This window comes from Oncorhynchus clarkii, chromosome 12, assembly GCF_045791955.1.
Source record: "Oncorhynchus clarkii lewisi isolate Uvic-CL-2024 chromosome 12, UVic_Ocla_1.0, whole genome shotgun sequence".
NCBI classification, from domain to species: domain Eukaryota; kingdom Metazoa; phylum Chordata; class Actinopteri; order Salmoniformes; family Salmonidae; genus Oncorhynchus; species Oncorhynchus clarkii.
The window spans coordinates 9,563,523-9,589,519 of NC_092158.1; the positions used below are offsets into that span (position 1 = coordinate 9,563,523).

The following is a 25,997-nucleotide window of genomic DNA, read 5'->3' on the forward strand; positions in this document are numbered from 1 at the left end:
TCTATATTCAGCCAGGTGAATCGACTGTAGGCCTACCGTAAGTATGTACGTACAGTGCCTTCAGAAAGCATTCACACTCCTCGACTTTTCCCCACACTGTTGTGTTACACCCTGAATACAACATTAACATTTATTCATTTTCCTCACCCTTCTACTGCACACAAGACAATGACAAAGTGAAAACATGTTCTTAGTAATTTTGGCAAATGTATTTGAAAATGAACTACATAAATCTAATTTACATTAGTATTCACACCCGTCAATGCTTTCTGTAAGTTTAAAAGCTTTGGATTGTACAAATATTTAAAATTCTTCAACCTCTGTGTCAAGTTGGTTGTTGATCATTGCTAGACAGCCATTTAAGTTTTGCCATCGATTTTCAAGACGAATTAAGTCAAAACTAACTATGCCACTCAGGGACATTCAACGTCATCTTGGTAAGCAACTACAGTGTATTTTTGACCATGAATTTTAGGTTATTGTCCTGCTGAAAGGTGCATTTGTCTCCCTATGTCTGTTGAATAGCAGACTGAAGCAGGTTTAACCTCTGATTCTGCCTGTGCTTAGCTCCATTCCGTTTATTCATAAAAAAAAATGTTTAGTCCCTAGTCCTTGCCAATGACAAGCATACCCATAACATGATGCAGCCACCACCATGCTTGAAAATATGAGTGATGTGTTGTTGGATTTGCCCCAAACATAATGCTTTGGCTTACTGGTGCTCTTCCATGCCGTCCCTAGGAGGGGTGCGTCACTTGAGTAGGTTGAGTCACTGACGTGGTCTTCCTGTCTAGATTGGCACCCCCCTTGGGTTGTGCCATGGCAAGAGATCTTTGTGGGCTATACTCAGCCTTGTTTCACAGTTGGTAAGTTGGTAGTTGAATATATCCCTCTAATGGTGTGGGGGCTGTGCTTTGGCAAAGTGGGTGGGGTTATATCCTGCCTGTTTGGCCCTGTCCGGGGGTACCTTCGGATGGGGCCACAGTGTCTCCTGACACCTCCTGTGTCAGCCTCCAGTATTTATGCTGCAGTAGTTTGTGTCGGGGGGCTAGGGTCAGTCTGTTATATCTGGAGTATTTCTCCTGTCTTATCCGGTGTCCTGTGTGAATTTAAGTATGCTCTCTAATTCTCTCTCTCTCCCAGAGGACCTGAGCCCTAGGACCATGCCTCAGGACTACCTGACATGATGACTCCTTGTTGTCCCCAGTCCACCTGGCCTTGCTGCTGCTCCAGTTTCAACTGTTCTGCCTGCAGCTATGGAACCCTGACCTGTTCACTGTGATTACTATTATTTGACCATGCTGGTCATTTATGAACATTTGCTGGTCATTTATCACCATGCGGGTCATTTATCACCATGCTGGTCATGTTCTGTTATAATCTCCACCCGGCACAGCCAGAAGAGGACTGGCCACCCCTCATACCATGGTTCCTCTCTAGGTTTCTTCCTAGGTTTTGGCCTTTCTAGGGAGTTTTTCCTAGCTACTGTGCTTCTACACCTGCATTGCTTGCTGTTTGGGGTTTAGGCTGCGTTTCTGTACAGCACTTTGAGATATCAGCTGATGTAAGAAGGGCTATATAAATAAAATTTGTATTATGACAAAGTTAATTTCTTTGACACATTTTTTGCAGTTTTACTTTATTGCATTATTACCAACTGGATGCATGTTCTGGAATATTTTTATTCTGTACAGGCTTCCTTCTTTTCACTCAGTCATTTATGTTAGTATTGTGGAGGAACTACAATGCTAACCCATTCTCAGATTTCTATCACCGTCATTAATTAAACTCTGGAACTGTTTTAAAGTCATCATTGGCCTCATGGTGAAAATCCCTGAGTGATTTCCTTCCTCTCCGGCAACTGAGTTAGAAAGGATCCCTGTATCTTTGTAGTGACTGGGTGTATTGATACACCATCCAAAGCCTAATCAATAACTTCATAATGCTCAAAGGCATATTTAATGCTTGTTTTTTTTTACCCATCTACCAATAGGTGCCCTTCTTTGTGAAGCAGTAGAAAACCTCCCTGGTCTTTGTGGTTGAATCTGTGTTTGAAATTCACTGCTCGACGGATGGACATTACAGATAATTATATGTGTGGGGTACAGAGATGAGGTAGTCATTCAAAAATAAGGTTAAACACTATTATTGCACACAGAGTGAGTCCAATCAACTTGTTAAGCACATTTACTCCTAAACTTATTTAGGCTTACCAAAACAAAAAGTGGTTGAATAATTAGACTCAATACATTTCAGGTTTTTATTTTTAATTAAAATTGTAAACATTTCTAAAAACATAATTACACTGACATTATGGGGTATTTGTGTGTAGGTCAGTGACACAAAATCTCAATTGAATCCATTTTAAATGCAGGATGTTACAACAAAATGGAAAGTGGAGAAAGTCAAGGAGAGTACATTCTGAAGGCACAGTGCCCGCCTTCCTGTAGTGGCGTCCTAAATGATTGACACCCTTGATGAAGATGAGAAATAATGGCAGCATAAAATAATTAAAAAATATTTTTTATAAATAAATGAGGGAAATGATTTGCCGAAAGTTTAGTATTTGGTCCCATATTCCTAGCACGCAATGATTATATCAAGCCTTGTGACTCAAATGTGATAGATGTATTTGCTGTTTGTCTCTCAGAAGTTTTTTTTGCCCAAAATAAATGAATAGTAAATAAGTGTCATTTTAGAGTAACTTTTATTGTAAATAACAATAGAATATGGTTCTAAACACTTCTACATTAAATGTGGATGCTACCCTGACTACAGAGAATCCTGAAAGAACCGTGAATAATGATAAGTGAAAGTTACAGAGGGCCAAAGACATGCAAACTCTCACCATTACCAATAACAGGCGAGGTTAGCATGTTGTTGTTTTTTTTTTTATCTTTGACCATCTGTAACTTTCTCACTCATCATTATTCACGATTCAGTCAGGTTTATCCGTAATAATGGTAGCATCCACATTAATGTAGAAGTGTTGTAACATTCTATTCTTATTTACAATAAACGAGACTCCAAAGTGACAATACAATATTTAAATCATTCATGCCTACTGGGCACAACTGCAAATGATTCCAACAAGTTTGTAGAGCCCGAAGCTTGATTTAGGCATTGTGTGCTGGAAATATATGGACAATACACTACACTTGGACTACTTTATTTAGAAAAAATCTTTAGGGGTGTCAATAATTTGCACCCCTACCTTGTTGAGAAAAAGTATTCAACAAAATCTGAGCAATTGTATTAGTATAAAATGCACCCCAAAAAAATGTGGCCTACAATGTTGCTCAGTATTTGAAATCCTTTATTTTATACAGTCATTATTGCTTATATTTATCAAGGGTGTCAATCATTTCAGACCCCACAGTGTGTGTGTGTGTGTGTGTGTGTGTGTACACACAGGGGTAGAAGGTAAGGTTCTCTATTGTCACTAAAAGCCTCTATGCAGGAGGTTGGGAGGTTGAGATTGTGAAGATCATGTTACCTGAGGGAAGGCCTTTGCCCCGAAGCCTCTCCCGAATCTCCTTGCTCCTTTCCGGAATAGACTCCCTATCACTCTGGGACAGCAGGCCATCCAACTAATGGAGATATGGAGAAAGACAGAAAAAGAGGGAGCGAGAGAGAGAGAACAAAAGGGCAAGAGAGCGCAAGAAAATGAGAGAGTGAGAATAAAGGAAAGCAAGAAACACAAAAAGGACAATGGTTGAGGTTATCACAAGGAGCTGGAGGGGACATCTAATAGTATGTCTGAGGTGTCATAAAAAGCCAGTCACGTGTTAGTTAGTAAACAGCAGGTAGAAAGAGGGAGCTGGTGAATCCATAGAGTTCTATATCTATCGGAGAGTCTCTGTGGTGCAGCACACGAGGTGAAGAAGTTACACATATGCAATTCACAACTAAATGTTTGCCATTTTGTTCCTCCGTTCTCCTCCGCTCCGCGTACACATGCTGCTCCTCCTTCAGAAAAGCATGTACAGTGCATTGCGAAAGTATTCGGCCCCCTTGAACTTTGCCACATTTCAGGCTTCAAACATAAAGATATAAAACTGTATTTTTTTGTGAAGAATCAACAACAAGTGGGACACAATCGTGAAGTGGAACAACATTTATTGGATATTTCAAACTTTTTTAACAAATCAAAAACTGAAAAATTGGGCGTGCAAAATTATTCAGCCCCTTTACTTTCAGTGCAGCAAACTCTCTCCAGAAGTTCAGTGAGGATCTCTGAATGATCCAATGTTGACCTAAATGACTAATGATGATAAATACAATCCACCTGTGTGTAATCAAGTCTTCGTATAAATGCACCTGCACTGTGATAGTCTCAGGGGTCCGTTAAAAGCGCAGAGAGCATCATGAAGAACAAGGAACACACCAGGCAGGTCCGAGATGTTGTGTGTTGTGAAGAAGTTTAAAGCCGGATTTGTATACAAAAAGATTTCCCAAGCTTTAAACATCCCAAGGAGCACTGTGCAAGCGATAATATTTAAATGGAAGGATTTAAATGGAAGGAGTATCAGACCAAATCTACCAAGACCTGGCCGTCCCTCTAAACTTTCAGCTCATACAAGGAGAAGACTGATCAGACATGCAGCCAAGAGGCCCATGATCACTCTGGATGAACTGCAGAGATCTACAGCTGAAGTGGGAGACTCTGTCCATAGGACAACAATCAGTCGTATATTGCACAAATCTGGCCTTTATGGAAGAGTGGCAAGAAGAAAGCCATTTCTTAAAGATATCCATAAAAAGTGTTGTTTAAAGTTTGCCACAAGCCACCTGGGAGACACACCAAACATGTGGAAGAAGGTGCTCTGGTCAGATGAAACCAAAATTGAACTTTTTGGCAACAATGCAAAACGTTATGTTTGGCGTAAAAGCAACACAGCTGAACACACCATCCCCACTGTCAAACATGCTGGTGGCAGCATCATGGTTTGGGCCTGCTTTTCTTCAGCAGGGACAGGGAAGATGGTTAAAATTGATGGGAAGATGGATGGAGCCAAATACAGGACCATTCTGGAAGAAAACCTGATGGAGTCTGCAAAAGACCTGAGACTGGGACGGAGATTTGTCTTCCAACAAGACAATGATCCAAAACATAAAGCAAAATCTACAATGGAATGGTTCAAAAATAAACATATCCAGGTGTTAGAATGGCCAAGTCAAAGTCCAGACCTGAATCCAATCGAGAATCTGTGGAAAGAACTGAAAACTGCTGTTCACAAATGCTCTCCATCCAACCTCACTGAGCTTGAGCTGTTTTGCAAGGAGGAATGGGAAAAAATTTCAGTCTCTCGATGTGCAAAACTGATAGACATACCCCAAGCGACTTACAGCTGTAATCGCAGCAAAAGGTGGCGCTACAAAGTATTAACTTAAGGGGGCTGAATAATTTTGCACGCCCAATTTTTCAGTTTTCGATATGTTAAAAAAGTTTGAAATATCCAATAAATGTCGTTCCACTTCATGATTGTGTCCCACTTGTTGTTGATTCTTCACAAAAAAATACAGTTTTATATCTTTATGTTTGAAGCCTGAAATGTGGCAAAAGGTCACAAAGTTCAAGGGGGCCGAATACTTTCGCAAGGCACTGTATAAGATTTCTTTGAAGATGAATACACAACGCAGAGACCAAGTCTGCCTGTCCTTAGCATTTAGCTAACGGCGTCCCATCTGATTTCGCTATTACTTTTGCTAATTTTGTTAGCATTCTGGTAAGACTGCCAACAGGAAGGAATTTGTTTGTATTTTTTTGCACCCCCTTGAGTGCAATCCAGGTAATACCGTAAGAATGGTATGAAAATCTGGATACCGCACAAGCCTACTGTATTTTGTTAAGAATAAGGGGTATTAAACCCACAGGTCCATTATAAAATGTTCCAACACTAGCTAACAGTGATGTGTTGTAGTTGTTGTTTACCTGGGAGAGGCTGCCCAACACCAGTCTGACCAGCTTTCTGATGTGTGTGAAGGAGGGTTCGCAGCTAGAATTTCTGATGTGTGTGCTGCAGGCGTCCATTACGGTGAGAACAGACATACGGCTCAGGGTGGTGTCGTCACACATGTTGAGGAGAATACTGTTCAGGTGCTCACCCAGCTTCATGGGCTGAGACAGACAGACGTCACAGAGGGGTTAACGAACACATACACGGGGAGGAGAGGTATACATAAAACATAATTTCTGCAAATAGAAAAACATGATTGCTGATCCGTTTCCAACTTGTGAATATATCATCTATGGATTATGAATGTTGCAGCTGTACCTGACTCTGTGGAACCTCATAGTCAGCTCCCCAAAACAAGGTCATTCCAAGAGAGTACATGTGCATCTGTGGAAAATTAATTCCAAAAAAACAGGATAAGTGGTTCCAATCATTTTAGACACAAAAAGGTAGCAGCTGTAGTTGAAAACAAACAAACAAACAAGGGAGAGGACTAGCTCTCGTCTGACTAGTACAACAATATTCTGACCCTTTGTTCTGTTCTGAAACTAAGCGACGAGATCCAAACCTTTTCCATTCCATACAATTCTGCAGGAAAGCTCCCTCAGAGCAGAGGATTAGCTTCCCCTCAGAGTTAGGCTTGGTGAAGGAAAGAATAACTAGAGGATCGCCAAAGAACGCAACATCATAGCCTTGAACGTCTTAGGAACAGTCAGAGTTCGCCACAAGCTTAAAGAGTAAAACTACAGTTTCTTGAGTTATGAATGTGATTCACAAACCCCTCACAATTGCCATGTCCTCTCTGTAATTATGCATGGCATGGCATTTATAGTGCAATTAAAAGAGAAAAGCACAGGACGTTGTAATATATATATATATATATATATCATTCAAATGTATTTCTATTATAAATGAGAATCGAAACCTTATTGTAGCCTAACCTATACAGTTACAGTGGAGTCACTATTGACTGTGTACAGCCCTGTGTGTTGAGGTGTGTGATTCTTGGCCAGAAATAGGAGGCATGTTGGGGTCAATTCAGGAATTAAACTGAAATGGAATTGACCCCAACCCTAGCACGCTCTGTTATGCTTTTGACTGACATTGTGTATATATAAAAAAAACACACACACAAAGCAACAACCCCACAAACAGATGTGTTGCTACTGCAACAATACAGTATCTTCTCTATGAGAGAGCGAGCGAGGGAGAGGCGGAGACGGAGACGGAGAGGGAGAGGGAGAGGGAGAGAGAGAGGGGGAGAGAGAGAGAGAGAGAGAGAGAGGGAGAGAGAGAGAGAGAGAGAGAGAGAGGGAGAGAGAGAGAGAGGAAAGTTTTACATGTCTACTTTGATGCTCATTAGCATTTACAAATCCGAGAGTAAAATATAAACATCCATAAAAAGTCACCTTTGTCAGAGAGATGTACACGGTTATCAAAAAGTCACGCCAGGTTAAACCTACACAAAACACTTCTTATTTTAAAATGTTTCTGAAATACACTCTGGGGAAAATAAAAAAATGGTGGAAAACAATTGATTTTCCTGTTTGACCACTGCACCTTCTAACATAATAATATACAGTATCATAAATACCTTCTCTATATCTGACAGAGAGGAGAGAGTGACTCCCTCCAGGACCTCTGGAGCTGTGAAGGCCCTCAGGTCCTGCTGCGTCACGTTCTCGTCTGTGAAGGAGATGCTGCCTGAGGGCATCAACAACAGGGACCAGGGAGAGATGATGAAGCCCAGGGCAGAGGGGTCTGGGGGGAGACATCATGGGATTAGAGGGGACCCGGAGCGTCTTCATTCAATAAAAACAGTCACACAGCACATCATCATGAATCTCAATGGTTAGGGACTTCGGTTGCTTTAGCTGAGACTTTTTCATACCTGCAGGTATGATGATTTACTATGGTTATGGATTAAGAGTGTCATGAAAATAAAACACCCGTCAATAAATAGATTTTAAAAAACAGTCAGTGTTTCCACTGCACTCATTCAACTGTAGCACTGAGCCAAGGCAAAATCATTGCCGCCATGCCAACAAAAATGTAAACATTTCTGTCAAGCCGCAGTTTGAAGATGCTAGAACAGCCCACATTTACTTTTCCTCCGTCAACAAAATTAGTAATGTATAGAGAAAAGTCAGATAACCCCCATGGTACAATACTGCAACCTATTTACCTAGTCCGCTCGTTGTGTCCTCAGAGAGAAGCATTACTCTTGAGGAGCATTCAAGTAACGAGTGCCACAGGGAGGGAAACCTGCATTCTGACAAGCTAGTTAATGAACAACAAATTCTTGCGATCGCAGGAAAACAGCCGTTTTTAAAATACCCTTTGTTAATTCCCAGCATTCCATTCCTACTTTATTTATTTGTCAATTCCTAAATATGCACTAACTGCACTATTTTAAACTCCGTTTTTAGTAGCATCATGGTTAAAATCACATTACAACTCTGCAATTCACCATGAGTGCATAGGGGAGAGAGGGGCTAAATGTGACACGGGTCAAGTGCATAGGGGAGAGAGGGGCTAAATGTGACACGGGTCAAGTGCATAGGGGAGAGAGGGGCTAAATGTGACACGGGTCAAGTGCATAGGGGAGAGAGGGGCTAAATGTGACACGGGTCAAGTGCATAGGGGAGAGAGGGGCTAAATGTGACACGGGTCAAGTGCATAGGGGAGAGAGGGGCTAAATGTGACACGGGTCAATTGCATAGGGGAGAGAGGGGCTAAATGTGACACGGGTCAAGTGCATAGGGGAGAGAGGGGCTAAATATGACACGGGTCAAGTGCATAGGGGAGAGAGGGGCTAAATGTGACAGGTCAATTGTAGAGTAATACGCCACAAAAACTCTTATTTTTGAGGGACTGACTTAAATTGCGATGAGACCGATGACATTTTTTAGAGTAGTGGCAACCAGGGAAAGAGTTGGGAGGAAAAATAGCGACGAGAAGTGAGAAGTACAGGCAGGTGGCATGTTACCCCAAGTTACCCTAACAGGTAGGCCCACATTATTCTCACTGTTTATGCATTTTTTAGGGCATAAAATTAAATCAATAGGATGCAAAGTAGTTAAAAGGATCACATTTGGGATCTAACTAATAATTAACCCAGTAGGGTAAATGCAGATCAGCAACCCCATGCCTCAGCCTATTTATTTATAGCCAATATGTTGAAGTGTATACATTGAAAACATAATTTTACCAATATATTATTAGGCTGATTTCTGGGAGGTGGAAATTATTTTAAAAAATGTTTAATTCATTTTGGAGTGGAAAGTCCTAAATAAAAAAATATCTGGGGGAGGACCCCGAAAACAGGGGGGGGGGGGTTTAAGGAGAAGTCCTTCCCCTCCTTGTTTTGGGGGTCTGGAAATTCATTATTATTATTATTATTATTAAGTCCCATTATTACTCCAACTTCGTGAAAGTACATTTTTATTGACGAAAATTAAAACTAAGGCGTGCCTTTAGTTGGCACATCCGCAGTTCGGGAGATGATCGTTACACCCGATGACGTGTTTCTGCGCATGAGCTTAGCTAGCCACAGTTTAGAAACGCCAGGAGGATGGTTAACTGCTGCCACCTAGCAACCATCAAGAACCTAAGAGCCTCAGCATTACAGCTACATTTCATACTAAGCCATAGGCAGAACTTTACCGCAATCATGACTAGGTCGGTTGGCGGAAATAAAAAAGTAGAGGCTTGGTCGCCGCCAATACCTTTCAGATGTAAAGAAATGTCGTTTAGGACGATCAAGTTGGCAAAAAAAAAAAAAAAAAAAAAAAAAAAACGATTTTTGTTTGAAAACTCTTGTTTGAAAAGGTGTGACAGAGAGAAATGGGCCTTCACAGAAATGGAGTAATTCTCCTTTCCTACAAAGCAAAAAAACTCAGGAGGTTGAGTTACACTGAACTAACATCTTAAAAATATACAAAGGAATGTTAGAGCTGCACTGAAAAATTCCTTTCTTTGAATGACTGATATTTTTCTCCTCCGAGAGGAAGAGAAGGAAAAAGAAGAAAAAAGGTTATGAAGTACAACATGTTTTCAAAGACTGGAATTCACAAAGTAAATAGGATGTTTCCTGTGGAATTATTTTTGACCGTCTTGCAAAGACCTGGATGCCATCGTAAGTAATTTTACTCAAGAAAATCTATGTACAACTCCAATCCCTATCCTTACCATCATAAACACTTGAGCGTCAAGGCAACAAAGTGACTAAAAGGCAGTCCAACAACCCTAACACTCAACGCACTTGAAGGAGATCCCACAGTAAGACTGTACCCTGTTCCCTATATACTTGACATGAACATTTTAGTCATTTAGCAAAGCAAAGTACAGTAGTGAGTGCAGACATTTTCATACTGGTCCCCCATGGGAATCGAACCCACAACCCTGACGTTGCAAGCCAACAGCCACAGGGGCCCTGGTTGAAAGAAGTGCACTATATATAGTCAGGGTACCATTTTGGATTCAGGCTTAAACTACTCCAGTCAGGCAGTACCATCAGATAAGCTTTGTTATCAGGGTTTGGGACTCAGATCAATGATGAGGCAGAGGGCCAGGCCAGGGAGTAGCTAGCTCTCTAAAAATAGCAGGCAGGCAGCAAACTGTACAGTATCATGCTAGCTAGCTATCAGTTTTTAAAAATCGCACAAACTAAACAAGCTTTGAGGGCACTGGGTATCACCACAATACCTTTTTTCATTTTTAGATCATACTGTTGAAGTGATAAGCAGAAAGAAAAGCCACTTAAATCAAAAACCCAACACATTACTTAAACAACTCCATTCCCACTAACATGGGAGCTAACAAAATCTGTAAGTAACTAATAAACCTGACAAACAAACAAACAACTATTTTACACAAAGTAGGCTATATATGGCATCACTGGAGGTGAAGGTTTAGTGTTTGGACAGACAGTGTTGCTCTGTCACAGCCATAACGTTGGAAACAGAATTGTACTGTGTTCCCTACGTAGTGCACTTCCTTGGGTAAAAAGGTAATTGTGACAAAAGTAGAGCATGTCATAAGCAGCCATTTGGGATATAGACAGAGGGTATCGTTTCTTTAGTTCGTCTCAGAGCAGGACACATTCCTGACTAGGAATAATATAGGGGGCTGGGTTGAACTAAGGTCTCTACTTGTACCCTCCAGTCGTAACACCTGCAATCAATTGGTTTATTTCCACAAAAACAAAACTTGATGAATCTGTTAGCAAAAGTAGGACACTGGTATATAATAATATAGAGGACTACAAGCAAATAAAAAATCACAGTCGCACACAGCCTTCAAAAAGTATTCACTTTTCCACATTTTGTTGTTACACAGGCCGAATGTAAAATGTATTAAAATTGTCACAGATCGACACACACAATACCCCATAATGTCAAAGTGAAATTTTGCTTAACTCATTATGTTCAATAATAGTGGTTAACATGATTTGTTCACTAACTACCCAGTCTCTGTACCTCATACATACAGATAACTGAAGTCCCTAAGGAGAGCAGTGAATTTCAAGCAAAGATTTAACCACAAAGACCCGGGAGGTTTTTCAATGCCTTACAAAAGGGCACCGATTGGTAGATGTGTAAAAATAAAAAAACAAATAAAAGCAGACACTGAATATCCCTTTGAGCACGGTGAAGTTATTAATTAGGTTTTGGATGGTGTATCAATACACCCAGTCACTACAAAGACACAGGTGTCCTTCAGTCCTTCCTAACCCAGTTGCCGATGAGGAAGGAAACTGCTCAGGGATTTGACCATGAGGTGACATTAAAACAGTTAAGAGTTTAATAGCTGTGATAGAAAACTGAGGATGGATCAACAACATTGTAGTTACGCCACAATAACTAACAAATGAGAGGGAAAAAGGGAAGTCTGTACCGAATAAAAATATATTCCAAAACATGCATCATGTTTGGAACAAGGCACTTAAATAATACTGCAAAGAATATGGCAAGGAAATGAACTTATTGTCCTGATAAAGTGTTATGTTTGGGGCAAATCCAATACATCAATGAGTACCACTTCATATTTTCAAGCATGGTGATGGCTGCATCATGTTATGGGTATGATCGTCAACGGCAAGGACTAGAGGTTTTTAGGCTTAAAAGGTGACGGAATATGCACAAAATCCTAGAGGATAACCTGGTTGTGTCTGCTTTCCAACAAGCACTGGGAGATGAATTCACCTTTCAGCAGGAAAATAACCTAAAACACAAGGCCAAATCTACACTGGAGTTGTTTACCAAGACAACAGTGAATGTTCCTTAGTGGCTTAATTACAGTTGACTTAAAAATCATCTTGAAAATCGATGGCAAGACTTGAAAATGGCTGTCTAGCAATAATCAACAAACAACTTGACAGCTTGAATCATTTTTGAAATTATAAAAATGGGCAAATGTTTTACAATCCAGGTGTGCAGAGCTCTTAGAGACTTACAGGCTGACCACAACGCTCACGTTGTAAAATAAATTTAGAAATCTATGTTATTCAATTATTACACCCACACTGCTTGCAAGTGTCTGCGTTGCCAAGGGGTAAAATAGAAAATCAGTCCTTTTTATGACACAGATCACGCTGCAAGTCCTGCCTCTCCCATCTCATTGGTTTATAGAAGCAGGTGCCATCTCCTCATTGGTTATACCCTCGTGGGTGACTGAAAGACGAATGAGAACTGTGGCGGTAATGCACCTAATTTATGAAAGTTGCCAATTGCAATATAAAGTCAAGAGAAGAAAAAGCCTGGAAGGAGGAGAGAACTAGAAACGATTCGGTTGACCGTTTTATGTGTGGATTAATTGGCGGAGTAGAGGACCTTGTGCATTTCAGGTAAAATAACAACTCAATGTTTATATCCCAGGACAAATTAGCTAGCAACAGCAAGCTAGCTAAATAGGACAAATTAGCTAGCAAGTGCAAGCTAACTAGCCATACATGCTTTTCGACCTGTCCCCAAATTAATATAATTGGTTCAGAGTCTGTTTTGATATTTTAACCTGTGTGTCGTGATTGCGTTTGGTGTGGGGGGACAAAATAAATGTATGCATGATGGCACACGCGCGCAGCCGGTTTGGGTTCCGTGTTACAGCTGCCAAAGGTGCTTCTATAAAAAGCATTGACTCAGGGATTTACTTATGTAAATCAGATATTTCTGTATTTCATTTAATACATTTGTCTAAAAAGATGTTTTCACTTTGTCATTATGTATTGTGTAGACGGTAAATGTTTTATTTAATCAATTTTTAATTCAGGCTGTAACAAAAATGTGGAGTAAGTCAAGGGGTATGAATACTTTCTGAAGGCATTGTACATGCATGTACAAAACTCTTTCCATGACAGACTGACCAGGTGAATCCAGGTGAAAGCAATGATCCCTTATTGAGGTCCCTTGTTAAATCCACTTCAAATGTAGGTGAAGGGGAAGCGACAGGTTGAAGAAGGATCTTTAAGAGGATGAATGGGCAAGACAAAATATTTATGTGCCTTTGAATGGGGTATGGTAGTAGGTGCCTGGAGCAACGGTTTGTCTCAAGAACTGCAAAGCTTCCGAGTTTTTCCACATGCAACAGTTGTGTGTTTCAAGAATGGTCCACCACCCAAAGGACATCCAGTCAACTTGGCACAACTGTGGGAAGCATTAGTCAACATAGGCCAGAATCTGAGGGCAAAGGGGGGAGGTGCTACTCAATAGTAGTAAGGTGTTGCTAATGTTTGGTATAGTCATGTATGATTACATGTATAAAATGAAGGCTTTTTGGACATGGTTGACATGCACAGGATTCCGATTGGCTAATAAACATTCCCATCAACTAACCAAGGACACAGTAGAGCATGCAATCTCAACGTGGATGGTTGTTTGTTTTGATGGTAGGGGAATGTTCTGGACCATTGTAGTAAGAAGTTACTTCAATTACATATGGTTCTCATTGCAAATCCTTCACTCAGTATTCCATAACCATGCACATGAGGTCACAATTTGTACGACATGGGTCCTGTTATGTCTGGCACAAACCAAACACTGCATTCCACAGTAAGAAACCTCCTATCAACCGTCAAGCATGGTGGTGTTCGTATCATGGTGTGGGGGATGCTTTGCTGCCACGTGGCCTGGACGACATGCCATCATTGAAAGAACCATAAATGAACCATGGATTCTGCTCTGAAAAATCTGAATTCCTACAAGGAGAATGTCAGGCTATCCGTCCGTGAGCTAAAGCCCAGCTGGGTCATGCAACAAGACCATGACACAAAAAGACACAAGCAAGTCTACATCTGAAAAGCAACATTTTAAAAGAGTTCTGTAATGGCCTAGTCAAAGTCTAGACCCGAGTGAGATGTGGCCGGACCTGAAACAAGCAGTTAATGCTGGAAAATCCATAAATGTCACTGAGTTAAAGCAGATCTGCATGGAAGAGTAGGCCAAAATATATCCAGAGTAGAGATGGGTATAAGTAGTTCAACACTCAAACTGATGTCAAAACTCTATCTTCAACCAGAAATCATATTTCTTTTCAAATACTGTAAAAAAAAAAAACTATTTACATTTGCTGTGTCTTTTTTGTTGTTGGTTACTACATGATTCCATATGTCACAGTTTTGATGTCATCACTATTATTCTACAATGTAGAACATAGTAAAAATAAAGAAAAAACCTTGAATGATTAGGTGTCCAAACTTTTGACTGGTACTGCACACACACCCCTTCAAATTAGTGGAATAGGCTATTTCAGCCACACCCGTAAAACAAGGTCCATACAGAAATGGTTTGTCAAGATCCGTGTGGAAGAACTTGACTAGCCTGCACAGAGCTCTGACCTCAACATCAGGCCCGACCTCACTAATGCTCGTATGTCCCTGCAGCAATGTTCCAACATCTAGTGGAAAGCCTTCCCAGAAGAGTTGAGGCTGTTATAGCAGCAAAGGGGGGGGGGGGGGGGGGGGGGGGACCAACGCCATGTCAATGCCCATGATTTTAGAATGAAATGTTCGACACACACACACACACACACAGTTAGTCTATAGATAAATGTGCAATTTTTTTTCCAGTACAGCCTTTGTTCTAAAAATAGCTTTTTAAATTTATTTATTTGAGTACCAGGGGAAAATCATGTGGCTGCTTAGAACAGTCAAAAAAGGTCAAATGCCCTGATCAACAACTACAGGAAGTGCTTGGTTGCAGTCATTGCAGCCATCGGTGGCATAACCAGTTATTGAGTGTAAAGGGTCAAATTCCTTTTTCACACAGGGGCATTGGGTGTTGTATAACGCTTTACTGAATAAATGGGGGGGGGGGGGGGGGCTGAGTATCCATATGTTGGACTCATTTGTCCACTCAGGTTCTCTTTAAAAATAGGTTTTGGTTGAAGATCGATAACATTCAGTGACTAAAATATGCAAAAAAGTTAAGAAAATGAGAGAAATACTTCTTCATGCCACTGTATGTATGAGGAGCCAAGACCAAGGCTGCATTTCACATTCATTAACCAAGGACATGCCAGACTATCACCCCCACCACCCTGAACGTACAGGCCAATTACACAATAACCACACTGGGCAGGCCTGAGTCAAAGAGGGAGGAAGGAGACTGACTCAGAAGAAGTAGGTTAGCAAAATCCTGTTGGAGGATTCCCGGAATCAGGAACAGAATCCTCCAACTGAGATTTCTCTGAAAACCTTTTTTTTTTTTTTTTTTAAGTTACCAGAACTTGAAGGATCATATGACAGAAGCTGGGTATTGTCCTCTGACCCTAGTGACGCAGACAACCTACAAAGAGTCTGCCATCTCTCCCTCTCTCTCTACAGTGACCGGTCTGATGATGACATCAAGGGCCTTTGCATAGATGACCAGTATGTGGTCAAAAGGGCTGGCTGGCACTCAAGACAGACCGGCCCACGGCCCGAGAGACCGACCAAAGGCAGCAGAGCCCTTTGAACCGCCATGTTGTCAATACAGACCACAGGCAGTGGACAATAAAGCATCCTTTGTATGAAAGTCTGTTGGCCAGCACCACAAACCCCCCCCCCCCCCCTATCCTTATCTGTTGAACACTGGGGTTGTGCAGGCTGAGGTACCAGCAGCTTGCATTGTGGAACATCTCAAAGCTCAATAGGCCATTTGTTGGAGATGAGAAATTAGTCAAATCAATAGAACAAAATATAATGAATGATATTTCTATATGTCAATCTGCCACACATTTCCTTGAACATCGCATTACAAAATATAGGCTACATTGTTTTCATTGAAGGATCAACGGAGGGTGAGAAGGCCACCTAGAATGAAGTAAAGAAAGCATGGTTCACTGGAGATGCACTGTTGAGGCAACTTTACTCCCTAATATGAAATAGTTCAGTAAGTCCCTTTGGATTCACTTTTAAATATGTTCATAAATCAAAAATGGATCGAGAGCCTCAAAATCACAGAAGTCCATTAAAATATATATATTTTTAAAGGCTGAAATGCTCAAGAGCAGTTCCATCGTTAGGAATGCCAAATCATATGGAAGTGCTAACAGACTGAGTCTCAAATCCCACCCTATTCCCTATATAGTGTACTATTTTTGACAAGGGCCAATAGTGCTCAGTGCACTATATAGGGAGCCAATTGAGATGCATCCAGAGCTTAGAATGCCAAATACAAATATTTCCACATGAAGTGAGGTAACTGGCTAACTTAGCTAGAGGCAGGATCGCTGTGGTTTGGAAGAAAGTGTGTGTTTATATCTTGACCGGGCATTAGAACTATGACATATTCTGTTTGGCATCTGCTATGATTTATCTCACACCAAACAGTAGGCTTATTGGCTCAAATATAATAAAAACTAAAAATAATAAAATAAAAACAAGTTTTACAAGAGTAGGTGGTTACGTCCTTTGACTCGTGAGCCTACAAATCGGTTTAGGGAATATTCGCAAAACAATTAGGTAGCTACATACTGCATCTTCCTGACATCCTGAAACACCATGTCATTTGTTCAGCATTTCATTTGCCATTTTAAAATACATACAGGCCAGGCAACTAATACATGTAATAGAATTACACAGAGACATGTTTCTATTGTTGTCCTCTTTTGCTAGGTTAGTGGCAGAAACATTAGTGACATGGGCACTCTGATATGCACGCAATCATACACAACATCCACAAAAAAAAAATACACACATACATACATATATAAATTTTACACATATATACATACAATTGAAGTCAGAAGTTTACATACATTTAGGTTGGAGACAAAACTAATTTTTCAACCACTCCACAAATTCCTTGTTAACAAACTAGACATCTACTTTGTGCTTGACACAAGTAATTTTTCCAACAGTTATTTACAGACAGATGATTTAACTTATAAACTGTATCACAATTCCAGTGGGTCAGAAGTTCACATACACTAAGTTGACTGTGCCTTTAAACAGCTTGGAATATTCCAGAAAATGATGTCATGGCTTTAGAAGCTTCTGATAAGCTAATTGACATCATTTGAGTCAATTGGAGGTGTACCTGTGGATGTATTTCAAGGCCTACCTTCAAACTCCGAGCCTCTTTGATTGACATCTTGGGAAAATCAAAAGAAATCAGCCAAGAACTCAGAAAATAATTGTAGACCTCCACAAGTCTGGTTCATCCTTGGGAGCAATTTCCAAAGGGGGGAATTTTTACTTGGATTAAATGTCAGGAATTGTGAAAAACTGGAGTTAAAATGTATTTGGCTAAGGTGTGTGTGTATGTGTATGTGTGTGTATACACACACACACACACACACACACACAGTGCAGGGCAGGGCAGAACACATGGCTGAGAAACCATTTCTGCCAGTCTTTTGGTTCAAAGCCACTCTGCGTGCGTGCGTGCGTGCGTGCGTGCGTAGAGTGGCTTTGAACCAAAAGACTGGCAGAAACGGTTTCTCAGCCATGGAGTTTCTCAGAGTTGTACTATATATATGTGTGTGTGTGTGTGTGTGTGTGTGTGTGTGTGTGTGTGTGTGTGTGTAGAGTGGCTTTGAACCAAAACACTGGCAGAAACGGTTTCTTAGCCATGGAGTTTTTCTCCACTTCCATATTTAAAACGTGTTCTGGCCCGTATCGCTCTTGAACCGACATGGCACCAAATCTGTAGCACTGCCTCTCGTGGCGTAGGAATGACAGTCTCTAACAGTAGTAAGACAGCTCTTCAGATACTGGGGGACTGTACCATGCACGATTTCATGGTCTAATTCAAGCGTCTGCTGAATGACTCTTTCATCAACTGATAGCCACCGTAGTACACTGAGCTGAGAAGGGCCAACAAGAGCCCGAGGGAGAAGATTCAGAACGACCCTTGACATTATAGCCTGAGCTGCCTGTAGCTTGTTCTTAAATGAACAAATGGAAGCTTCTGTACCATGTAGAGTATGCAGCCATAGTGAGGCTGCAGAGTATGCAGCCATAGTGAGGCTGCAGAGAATGCAGCCATAGTGAGGCTGCAGAGAATGCAGCCATAGTGAGGCTGCAGAGAATGCAGCCATAGTGAGGCTGCAGAGTATGCAGCCAAAGTGAGGCTGAAGAGTATGCAGCCATAGTGAGGCTGCAGAGTATGCAGTCAAAGTGAGGCTGCAGAGTATGCAGCCAAAGTGAGGCTGCAAGGAACACTGCTGCAAGTGTTTTCAAGGTCCCTTTTTCTCTAGAAATGTGGCCTTTCTGACTAGAAACTTCACTTTCTGGTTGACCTTGGCAATTACTCCCCTGTCGGGAACCTGTCTTGTGAACAGCCTATCAACACAGTTCTCGGCTGTAACCGCTGTGTCACCAACTGTGACTAACACCTGATGATCTAGACATGGTAGAGGAGACGGGAGTGGAGAGACATGGTAGAGGAGAGACATGGTAGAGGAGACGGGAGTGGAGCGACATGGTAGAGGAGACGGGAGTGGAGAGACATGGTAGAGGAGAGACATGGTAGAGGAGAGACATGGTAGAGGAGAGACATGGTAGAGGAGAGACATGGTAGAGGAGAGACATGGTAGAGGAGACGGGAGTGGAGAGACATGGTAGAGGAGCAACATGGTAGAGGAGCGACATGGTAGAGGAGAGACATGGTAGAGGAGAGACATGGTAGAGGAGAGACATGGTAGAGGAGACGGGAGTGGAGAAACATGGTAGAGGAGAGACATGGTAGAGGAGAGACATGGTAGAGGAGACGGGAGTGGAGCGACATGGTAGAGGAGCAACATGGTAGAGGAGCAACATGGTAGAGGAGAGACATGGTAGAGGAGAGACATGGTAGAGGAGAGACATGGTAGAGGAGACGGGAGTGGAGAGAAACGGTAGAGGAGACGGGAGTGGAGAGACATGGGAGTGGAGAGACATGGTAGAGGAGAGACATGGTAGAGGAGAGACATGGTAGTGGAGAGACATGGTAGAGGAGACGGGAGCGGAGAGACATGGTAGAGGAGACGGGAGCGGAGAGACATGGTAGAGGAGAAACATGGTAGAGGAGAGACATGGTAGAGGAGAGACATGGTAGAGGAGAGACATGGTAGAGGAGACGGGAGTGGAGCGACATGGTAGAGGAGACGGGAGTGGAGAGACATGGTAGAGGAGAGACATGGTAGAGGAGACGGGAGTGGAGAAACATGGTAGAGGAGAGACATGGTAGAGGAGAGACATGGTAGAGGAGACGGGAGTGGAGCGACATGGTAGAGGAGCAACATGGTAGAGGAGCGACATGGTAGAGGAGAGACATGGTAGAGGAGAGACATGGTAGAGGAGACGGGAGTGGAGAGAAACGGTAGAGGAGACGGGAGTGGAGAGACATGGGAGTGGCGAGACATGGTAGAGGAGAGACATGGTAGAGGAGACGGGAGTGGAGAGACATGGTAGAGGAGACGGGAGTGGAGAGACATGGTAGAGGAGACGGGAGTGGAGAGACATGGTAGAGGAGACGGGAGTGGAGAGACATGGTAGTGGAGAGACATGGTAGAGGAGAGACATGGTAGAGGAGACGGGAGCGGAGAGACATGGTAGAGGAGACGGGAGCGGAGAGACATGGTAGAGGAGACGGGAGCGGAGAGACATGGTAGAGGAGACGGGAGCGGAGCGACATGGTAGAGGAGCGACATGGTAGAGGAGAGACACGGTAGAGGAGACGGGAGTGGAGAGAAACGGTAGAGGAGACGGGAGTGGAGAGACATGGGAGTGGCGAGACATGGTAGAGGAGAGACATGGTAGAGGAGACGGGAGTGGAGAGACATGGTAGTGGAGAGACATGGTAGAGGAGAGACATGGTAGAGGAGACGGGAGCGGAGAGACATGGTAGTGGAGAGACATGGTAGAGGAGAGACATGGTAGAGGAGACGGGAGCGGAGAGACATGGTAGAGGAGACGGGAGCGGAGCGACATGGTAGAGGAGCGACATGGTAGAGGAGAGACATGGTAGAGGAGAGACACGGTAGAGGAGACGGGAGTGGAGAGAAACGGTAGAGGAGACGGGAGTGGAGAGACATGGGAGTGGCGAGACATGGTAGAGGAGAGACATGGTAGAGGAGACGGGAGTGGAGAGACATGGTAGTGGAGAGACATGGTAGAGGAGAGACATGGTAGTGGAGAGACATGGTAGAGGAGAGACATGGTAGAGGAGACGGGAGCGGAGAGACATGGTAGAGGAGACGGGAGCGGAGAGACATGGTAGAGGAGACGGGAGCGGAGAGACATGGTAGAGGAGACGGGAGCGGAGAGACATGGTAGAGGAGACGGGAGCGGAGAGACATGGTAGAGGAGACGGGAGCGGAGAGACATGGTAGAGGAGACGGGAGCGGAGAGACATGGTAGAGGAGACGGGAGCGGAGAGACATGGTAGAGGAGACGGGAGCGGAGAGACATGGTAGAGGAGACGGGAGCGGAGAGACATGGTAGAGGAGACGGGAGCGGAGAGACATGGTAGAGGAGACGGGAGCGGAGCGACATGGTAGAGGAGACGGGAGCGGAGAGACATGGTAGAGGAGACGGCGCGGAGAGACATGGTAGAGGAGACGGGAGCGGAGCGACATGGTAGAGGAGACGGGAGCGGAGCGACATGGTAGAGGAGACGGGAGCGGAGCGACATGGTAGAGGAGACGGGAGCGGAGCGACATGGTAGAGGAGACGGGAGCGGAGCGACATGGTAGAGGAGACTGGAGCGGAGCGACATGGTAGAGGAGACGGGAGCGGAGCGACATGGTAGAGGAGACGGGAGTGGAGAGACATGGTAGAGGAGACGGGAGCGGAGAGACATGGTAGAGGAGACGGGAGTGGAGAGACATGGTAGAGGAGACTGGAGCGGAGCGACATGGTAGAGGAGACGGGAGTGGAGCGACATGGTAGAGGTCAAAGTAACACAGGATCAGAGGGGTGTGTGGAATCAAAGTATGACAGCGAGAATGAATGCCAAAACGTCTTTCCTTTGATGGCGCTGTAAGAAGCCAAAAGGGTACTTATTAATCACGTTTGTGGACATGGATTTAGGAATCAGTAAACAACACAATTTCAGAAAGTTAACAGATGTATATCTCTCATGCCTAGCTTGTTTCTGTTTGGGACTAGTGAACTAGATCCATGAAATCAATATATTGATCCGCATGAGCTTGCAGCAAAAAAATATCTAACATTCTTGAAATCAGATCGTCCCCCCCTACTTTAAACACTGCGGATAAATGAAATATATATACACTGAACAAAAATATAAAAACGCAATATGTAAAGTGTTGGTCCCATGTTTCATGATCTGAAATAAAATCCCAGAAATGTTCCTGATGTACAAAAAGCTTATTCCTCTCAAATTCTGTGAATATTTTTTTTTTACATCCCTGTTATTGAGCATTTCTCCTTTGCCTAGAAGATCCACCCACCTGACAGGTGTGGCCTATCAAGAAGTTGATTAAAACGCATGATCATTACACATGTGCACCTTGTGCTGGGGGCAATAAAAGGCCACTAAAATTTTTTACAGTTTTGGCACACAACACAATGCCACAGATGTCAAGTTGAAGGGGAGTGCAATTGGCAAGCGGACTGCTTGTCCACCAGAGATTTTAATGTTAATTTCTCTACCATAAGCCACCAACGTAGTTTGAGAGAATTTGGCAGTACGTCTAACTGGCCTCACAACAGTAACCACGTCAACCCAGGACCTCCACATCCGGCTTCTTCGCCTGCGGGATCGTCAGACCAGCCACCCAGACTGCTGATGAAAAACTGTCAGAAACGCTCTCAGGGAAGCTCATCCGAGTTCTTGTCGTCCTCACCAGGGTGTTGACCTGACTGCAGTTTGGCGTTGTAACCCGACGTCAGTGGGAAAACGTTGACCTTCGACGGCCACAGGCATGCTGGAGAAGTATACTCTTCAAGGATGAATCCCAGCTTCAACCGATGGCGTTACGTGGGTAAGCGGTTTGCCGATGTCAACGTTGTGAACAGAGTGCCTCATGGCAGCGGTGGGGTTATGGTATGGGTATTAAGCTACGAACAACAAACACAATTGCATTTTATTGATGGTGATTTGAATGCAGAGAGATACCGTGACGGCATCTTGAGGCCCATTGTCGTGCCATTCATCCACGCCACCATCACCTCATGTTTCAGCATGATAATGCACAGCCCCATGTTGCAAGGATCTGTATACAACTCCGGTAAGCTGAAAATGTCCCAGTTCTTCCATGGCCTGCATACTCACTAGACATTTTACCCATTGAGCATGTTTGGGATGCTCTGCGATGACATGTATGAGAGCATCATCCAGTTCCCGCCAATATCCAGCAACTTCGCACAGCCATTGAAGAGGAGTGGGACAACATTCCACAACCAACAGCCTGATCAACTTTATGCAAAGGAGATGTGTCACCCTGCATGAGGCCAATGGTGGTCACACCAGATACTGACTGGTTTTCTGATCCACGCCCCTACCTTTTTACTAAGGTATCTGTGAACAACAGATGTATATCTATATTCCCAGTCATGTGAAATCCATAGTTCATGGCCCAATTCATTTAATTACTTCCTTATATAAACGCAATAATTTCAACGATTTTTAATGAGTTAGTTCATTATTTCTGTTCCTTGTAGCTAGATCCCTTTGGACCAGATGTTACTTGAAATCAAAAGAAGACATCTAGCATTCCCACATCCAAATCATGGTCATAATAATAATAATAATAATAATAATAATAATAATAATAATGAGTGAAATGTTTATTAACATTAATACATTTTTTGTTGTTGATCGTTTGTCTGATTGTATGCAGTGCTTTTTTTCCCCCGAGTATGTGTGTATGCAACACATGGGGGGGGTGAATTAATTAATTGTATTATGCATTGTGATGAAATTGTACTTACATATGCTATACAATACCTTTACAGTGTATTCACATAGTATTCAGACCCCTGGACCCCCCCCCCCCCCGTTGCAGCCTTTTTCCAAAATGCATTTAAAAAAAATCCTCAATCTACACACAATACCCCATAATGACAAAGCGAAAACATGTTTACAATTTTTTGCAAATGTATTAAAATACATAACAGAAATACCTTATTTACATAAGTATTCAGACTCTTTGCTACGAGACTCTAAATTGAGCTCAGGTCCATCCTGCTTCCATTCATCATCCTTGAGATGTTTCTACAACTTCATTGGAGTCCACCTGTGGTAAATTCAACAGATTGGACATGATTTGGAAAGGCTGTCTATGTAGGGTCCCACAGTTGACAGTGCATGTCGGAGCAAAAACCAAGCTGAGGTCAAAGGAATTGTCCGTAGAGCCCCGAGACAGGATTGTGTCGAGGCACAGATCTGAGGAGCTGAAAAACATTTCTGCAGCATTGAAGATTCAAGAACACAGTGGCCTCCATCATTCTGAAATGGAAGTTTGGAACCACCATGAATCGTCCTGTAACTGGTCGCCCAGCCAAATTTAGTAATCGGGGGAGAAGGGCCTTGGTCAGGGAGGTGACCAAGAACCCGATGGTCACTCTGACAGAGCTCAAGAGTTTCTCTATGGAGATGGGAGAACCTCCCAGAAGGACAACCATCTCTGCAGCACTCCACCAATCACCAATCTGATCACCAATCAGACCTTTATGGTAGAGTGTACAGACGGTAGCTGCTCCTCTGGAAAAGGCACGACAGCCCGCTTCGAGTTTGCCAAAAGGCACCTAAAGGACTCAGACCATGAGAAACACGATTGTCTGGTTTGACGAAACCAAGATTGAACTCTTTGGCCTGAATGCCAAGCATCACATCTGGAGGAAATCTGGCATCATCCCTACGGTGAAGCATGGTGGCGGCAGCATCATGCTGTGGGGATGTTTCCAGCGGCAGGGACTGGGAGACTAGTCAGGATCGAGGCAAAGATTAACAGAGCAAAGTACAGAGATCCTTGATGAAAACCTGCTCCAAAGCGCTCAGGGCCTCAGACTGGGGTGAAGGTTTACCTTCCAACAGGACAACGACCCTAAGCACACAGCCAAGACAACACAGGAGTGGCTTTGGGACAAGACTCTGAATGTCCTTGAGTGGCCCAGGCATAGCCCGGACTTGAACCCAATCTAACATCTCTGGAGAGACCTGAAAATAGCTGTGCAGGGACACTCACCATCCAACCTGACAGAGCTTGAGAGGATCTGCAGAGAAGAATGGGAGAAACTCCCCAGATACAGGTGTGCCAAGCTGGTAGCGTCATACACAAAAATACTCTAGGCTGTAATTGTTGAAGCACCTTTGGCAGCAAAGTACTGAGTAAAGGGTCTGAATACTGATGTGGACTTGATATAACGTTTACCTAGTCGTGCTGCTGCTCCGGTTTCAACTGTTCTGCCTGCAGCTATGGAACCCTGACCTGTTCACCGGACCTGCTACCTTGTCCCGGAGCTGCTGTTTTCGACTCGCTCTCTACCGCACCTGCCGTCTAACTCTGAATGCTCGGCTATGAAAAGCTAACTGACATTTACTCCTGAGGTGCTGACCTGTTGCACCCTCTACAACCACTGTGATTATTATTATCTGACCCTGCTGGTCATCTATGAACGTTTGAACATCTTGGCCATGTTCTGTTATAATCTACACCCGGCACAGCCAGAAGACGACTGGCCACCCCTCAGAGCCTGGTTCCTCTCTAGGTTTCTTCCTAGGTTCTGGCCTTTCTAGGAAGTTATTCCTAGCCACCGTGCTTCTACACCTGCATTGCTCGCTGTTTGGGTTTTTAGACTGGGTTTCCGTACAGCACTTTGTGACATCGGCTGAAGTAAAAAGGGCTTTATGAATACATTTGATTGATATTTCAGTTTGACAATTTTTATACATTTGAAAAAAAATCTGTTTTTGCTTTGTCATTATGGGTTAAGTGTGTAGATTGATGAGGGGGAAAAACTATTTAATACATTTTTTAATACGGCTGTAATGTAACGACATGTAGAAAAAGTCAAGGTCTGAATACTTTGAATGCACTGCATGTAAAACATATATAGTTACCATGGAGACATTGGAGATATAGCAGATAAGAATCATGAGTCATTTAAATAAACCACCATCCTGGGTCACTGTCTCAACAGGACCATAGACTTTCTGGGAAATGTGTAAATGAGATGAAAATATAGAGAGAGATAGAATGCGAGGCAAAAGAAAACAGAGGGTATTTTGTGGGCTTTTTGTTTGAGGAAAACAAAATGGAGGCCGATACACAACAGTTAACATAACAAGGATGGTTATGCTGAGAATGGAGAGAAAGAAATGAAAGAACAGAGAATGACAGAAAGATAAAAAGGCTTCAACTCGTCCAATCAGACCAGATAAACCTGGGGAACTGGATGACAACGAACACACACCTCTGAATCGCTCTCTGGTGAGCGCTGGAAGAAGTAGATTGTGTCTGGACAACGAGAGCTCTCAGCAGTCTCACTCCCTAAGGTATACACAGTGAACTCTGGTTACCTAGCGATATGTCGTGGCTGCAGTGGCTTCACTGAATAACATCAGACTCGCTTTTTGCTCAACACCCTCGTCTCAGGGGGTACTGAAACTT

General features: G+C 43.1%; 1 protein-coding gene across 2 annotated transcripts in view; it reads right to left on the reverse strand.

Annotated features, from left to right (window-relative positions):
* LOC139422688 (protein tyrosine phosphatase non-receptor type 13) overlaps nt 1–25,997 on the reverse strand; it is a 156,089-nt gene that overhangs the window by 107,012 nt on the left and 23,080 nt on the right. For both annotated transcript variants that reach the window (XM_071173892.1, XM_071173891.1), the window contains exons 3-6: nt 7,552–7,718; nt 6,279–6,344; nt 5,936–6,121; nt 3,497–3,590 (exon numbers count right to left, since the gene is read on the reverse strand). In XM_071173892.1, the coding sequence (XP_071029993.1) occupies nt 3,497–3,590; nt 5,936–6,121; nt 6,279–6,344; nt 7,552–7,718 (513 nt within the window). The remainder of the gene's footprint in view (nt 1–3,496; nt 3,591–5,935; nt 6,122–6,278; nt 6,345–7,551; nt 7,719–25,997) is intronic.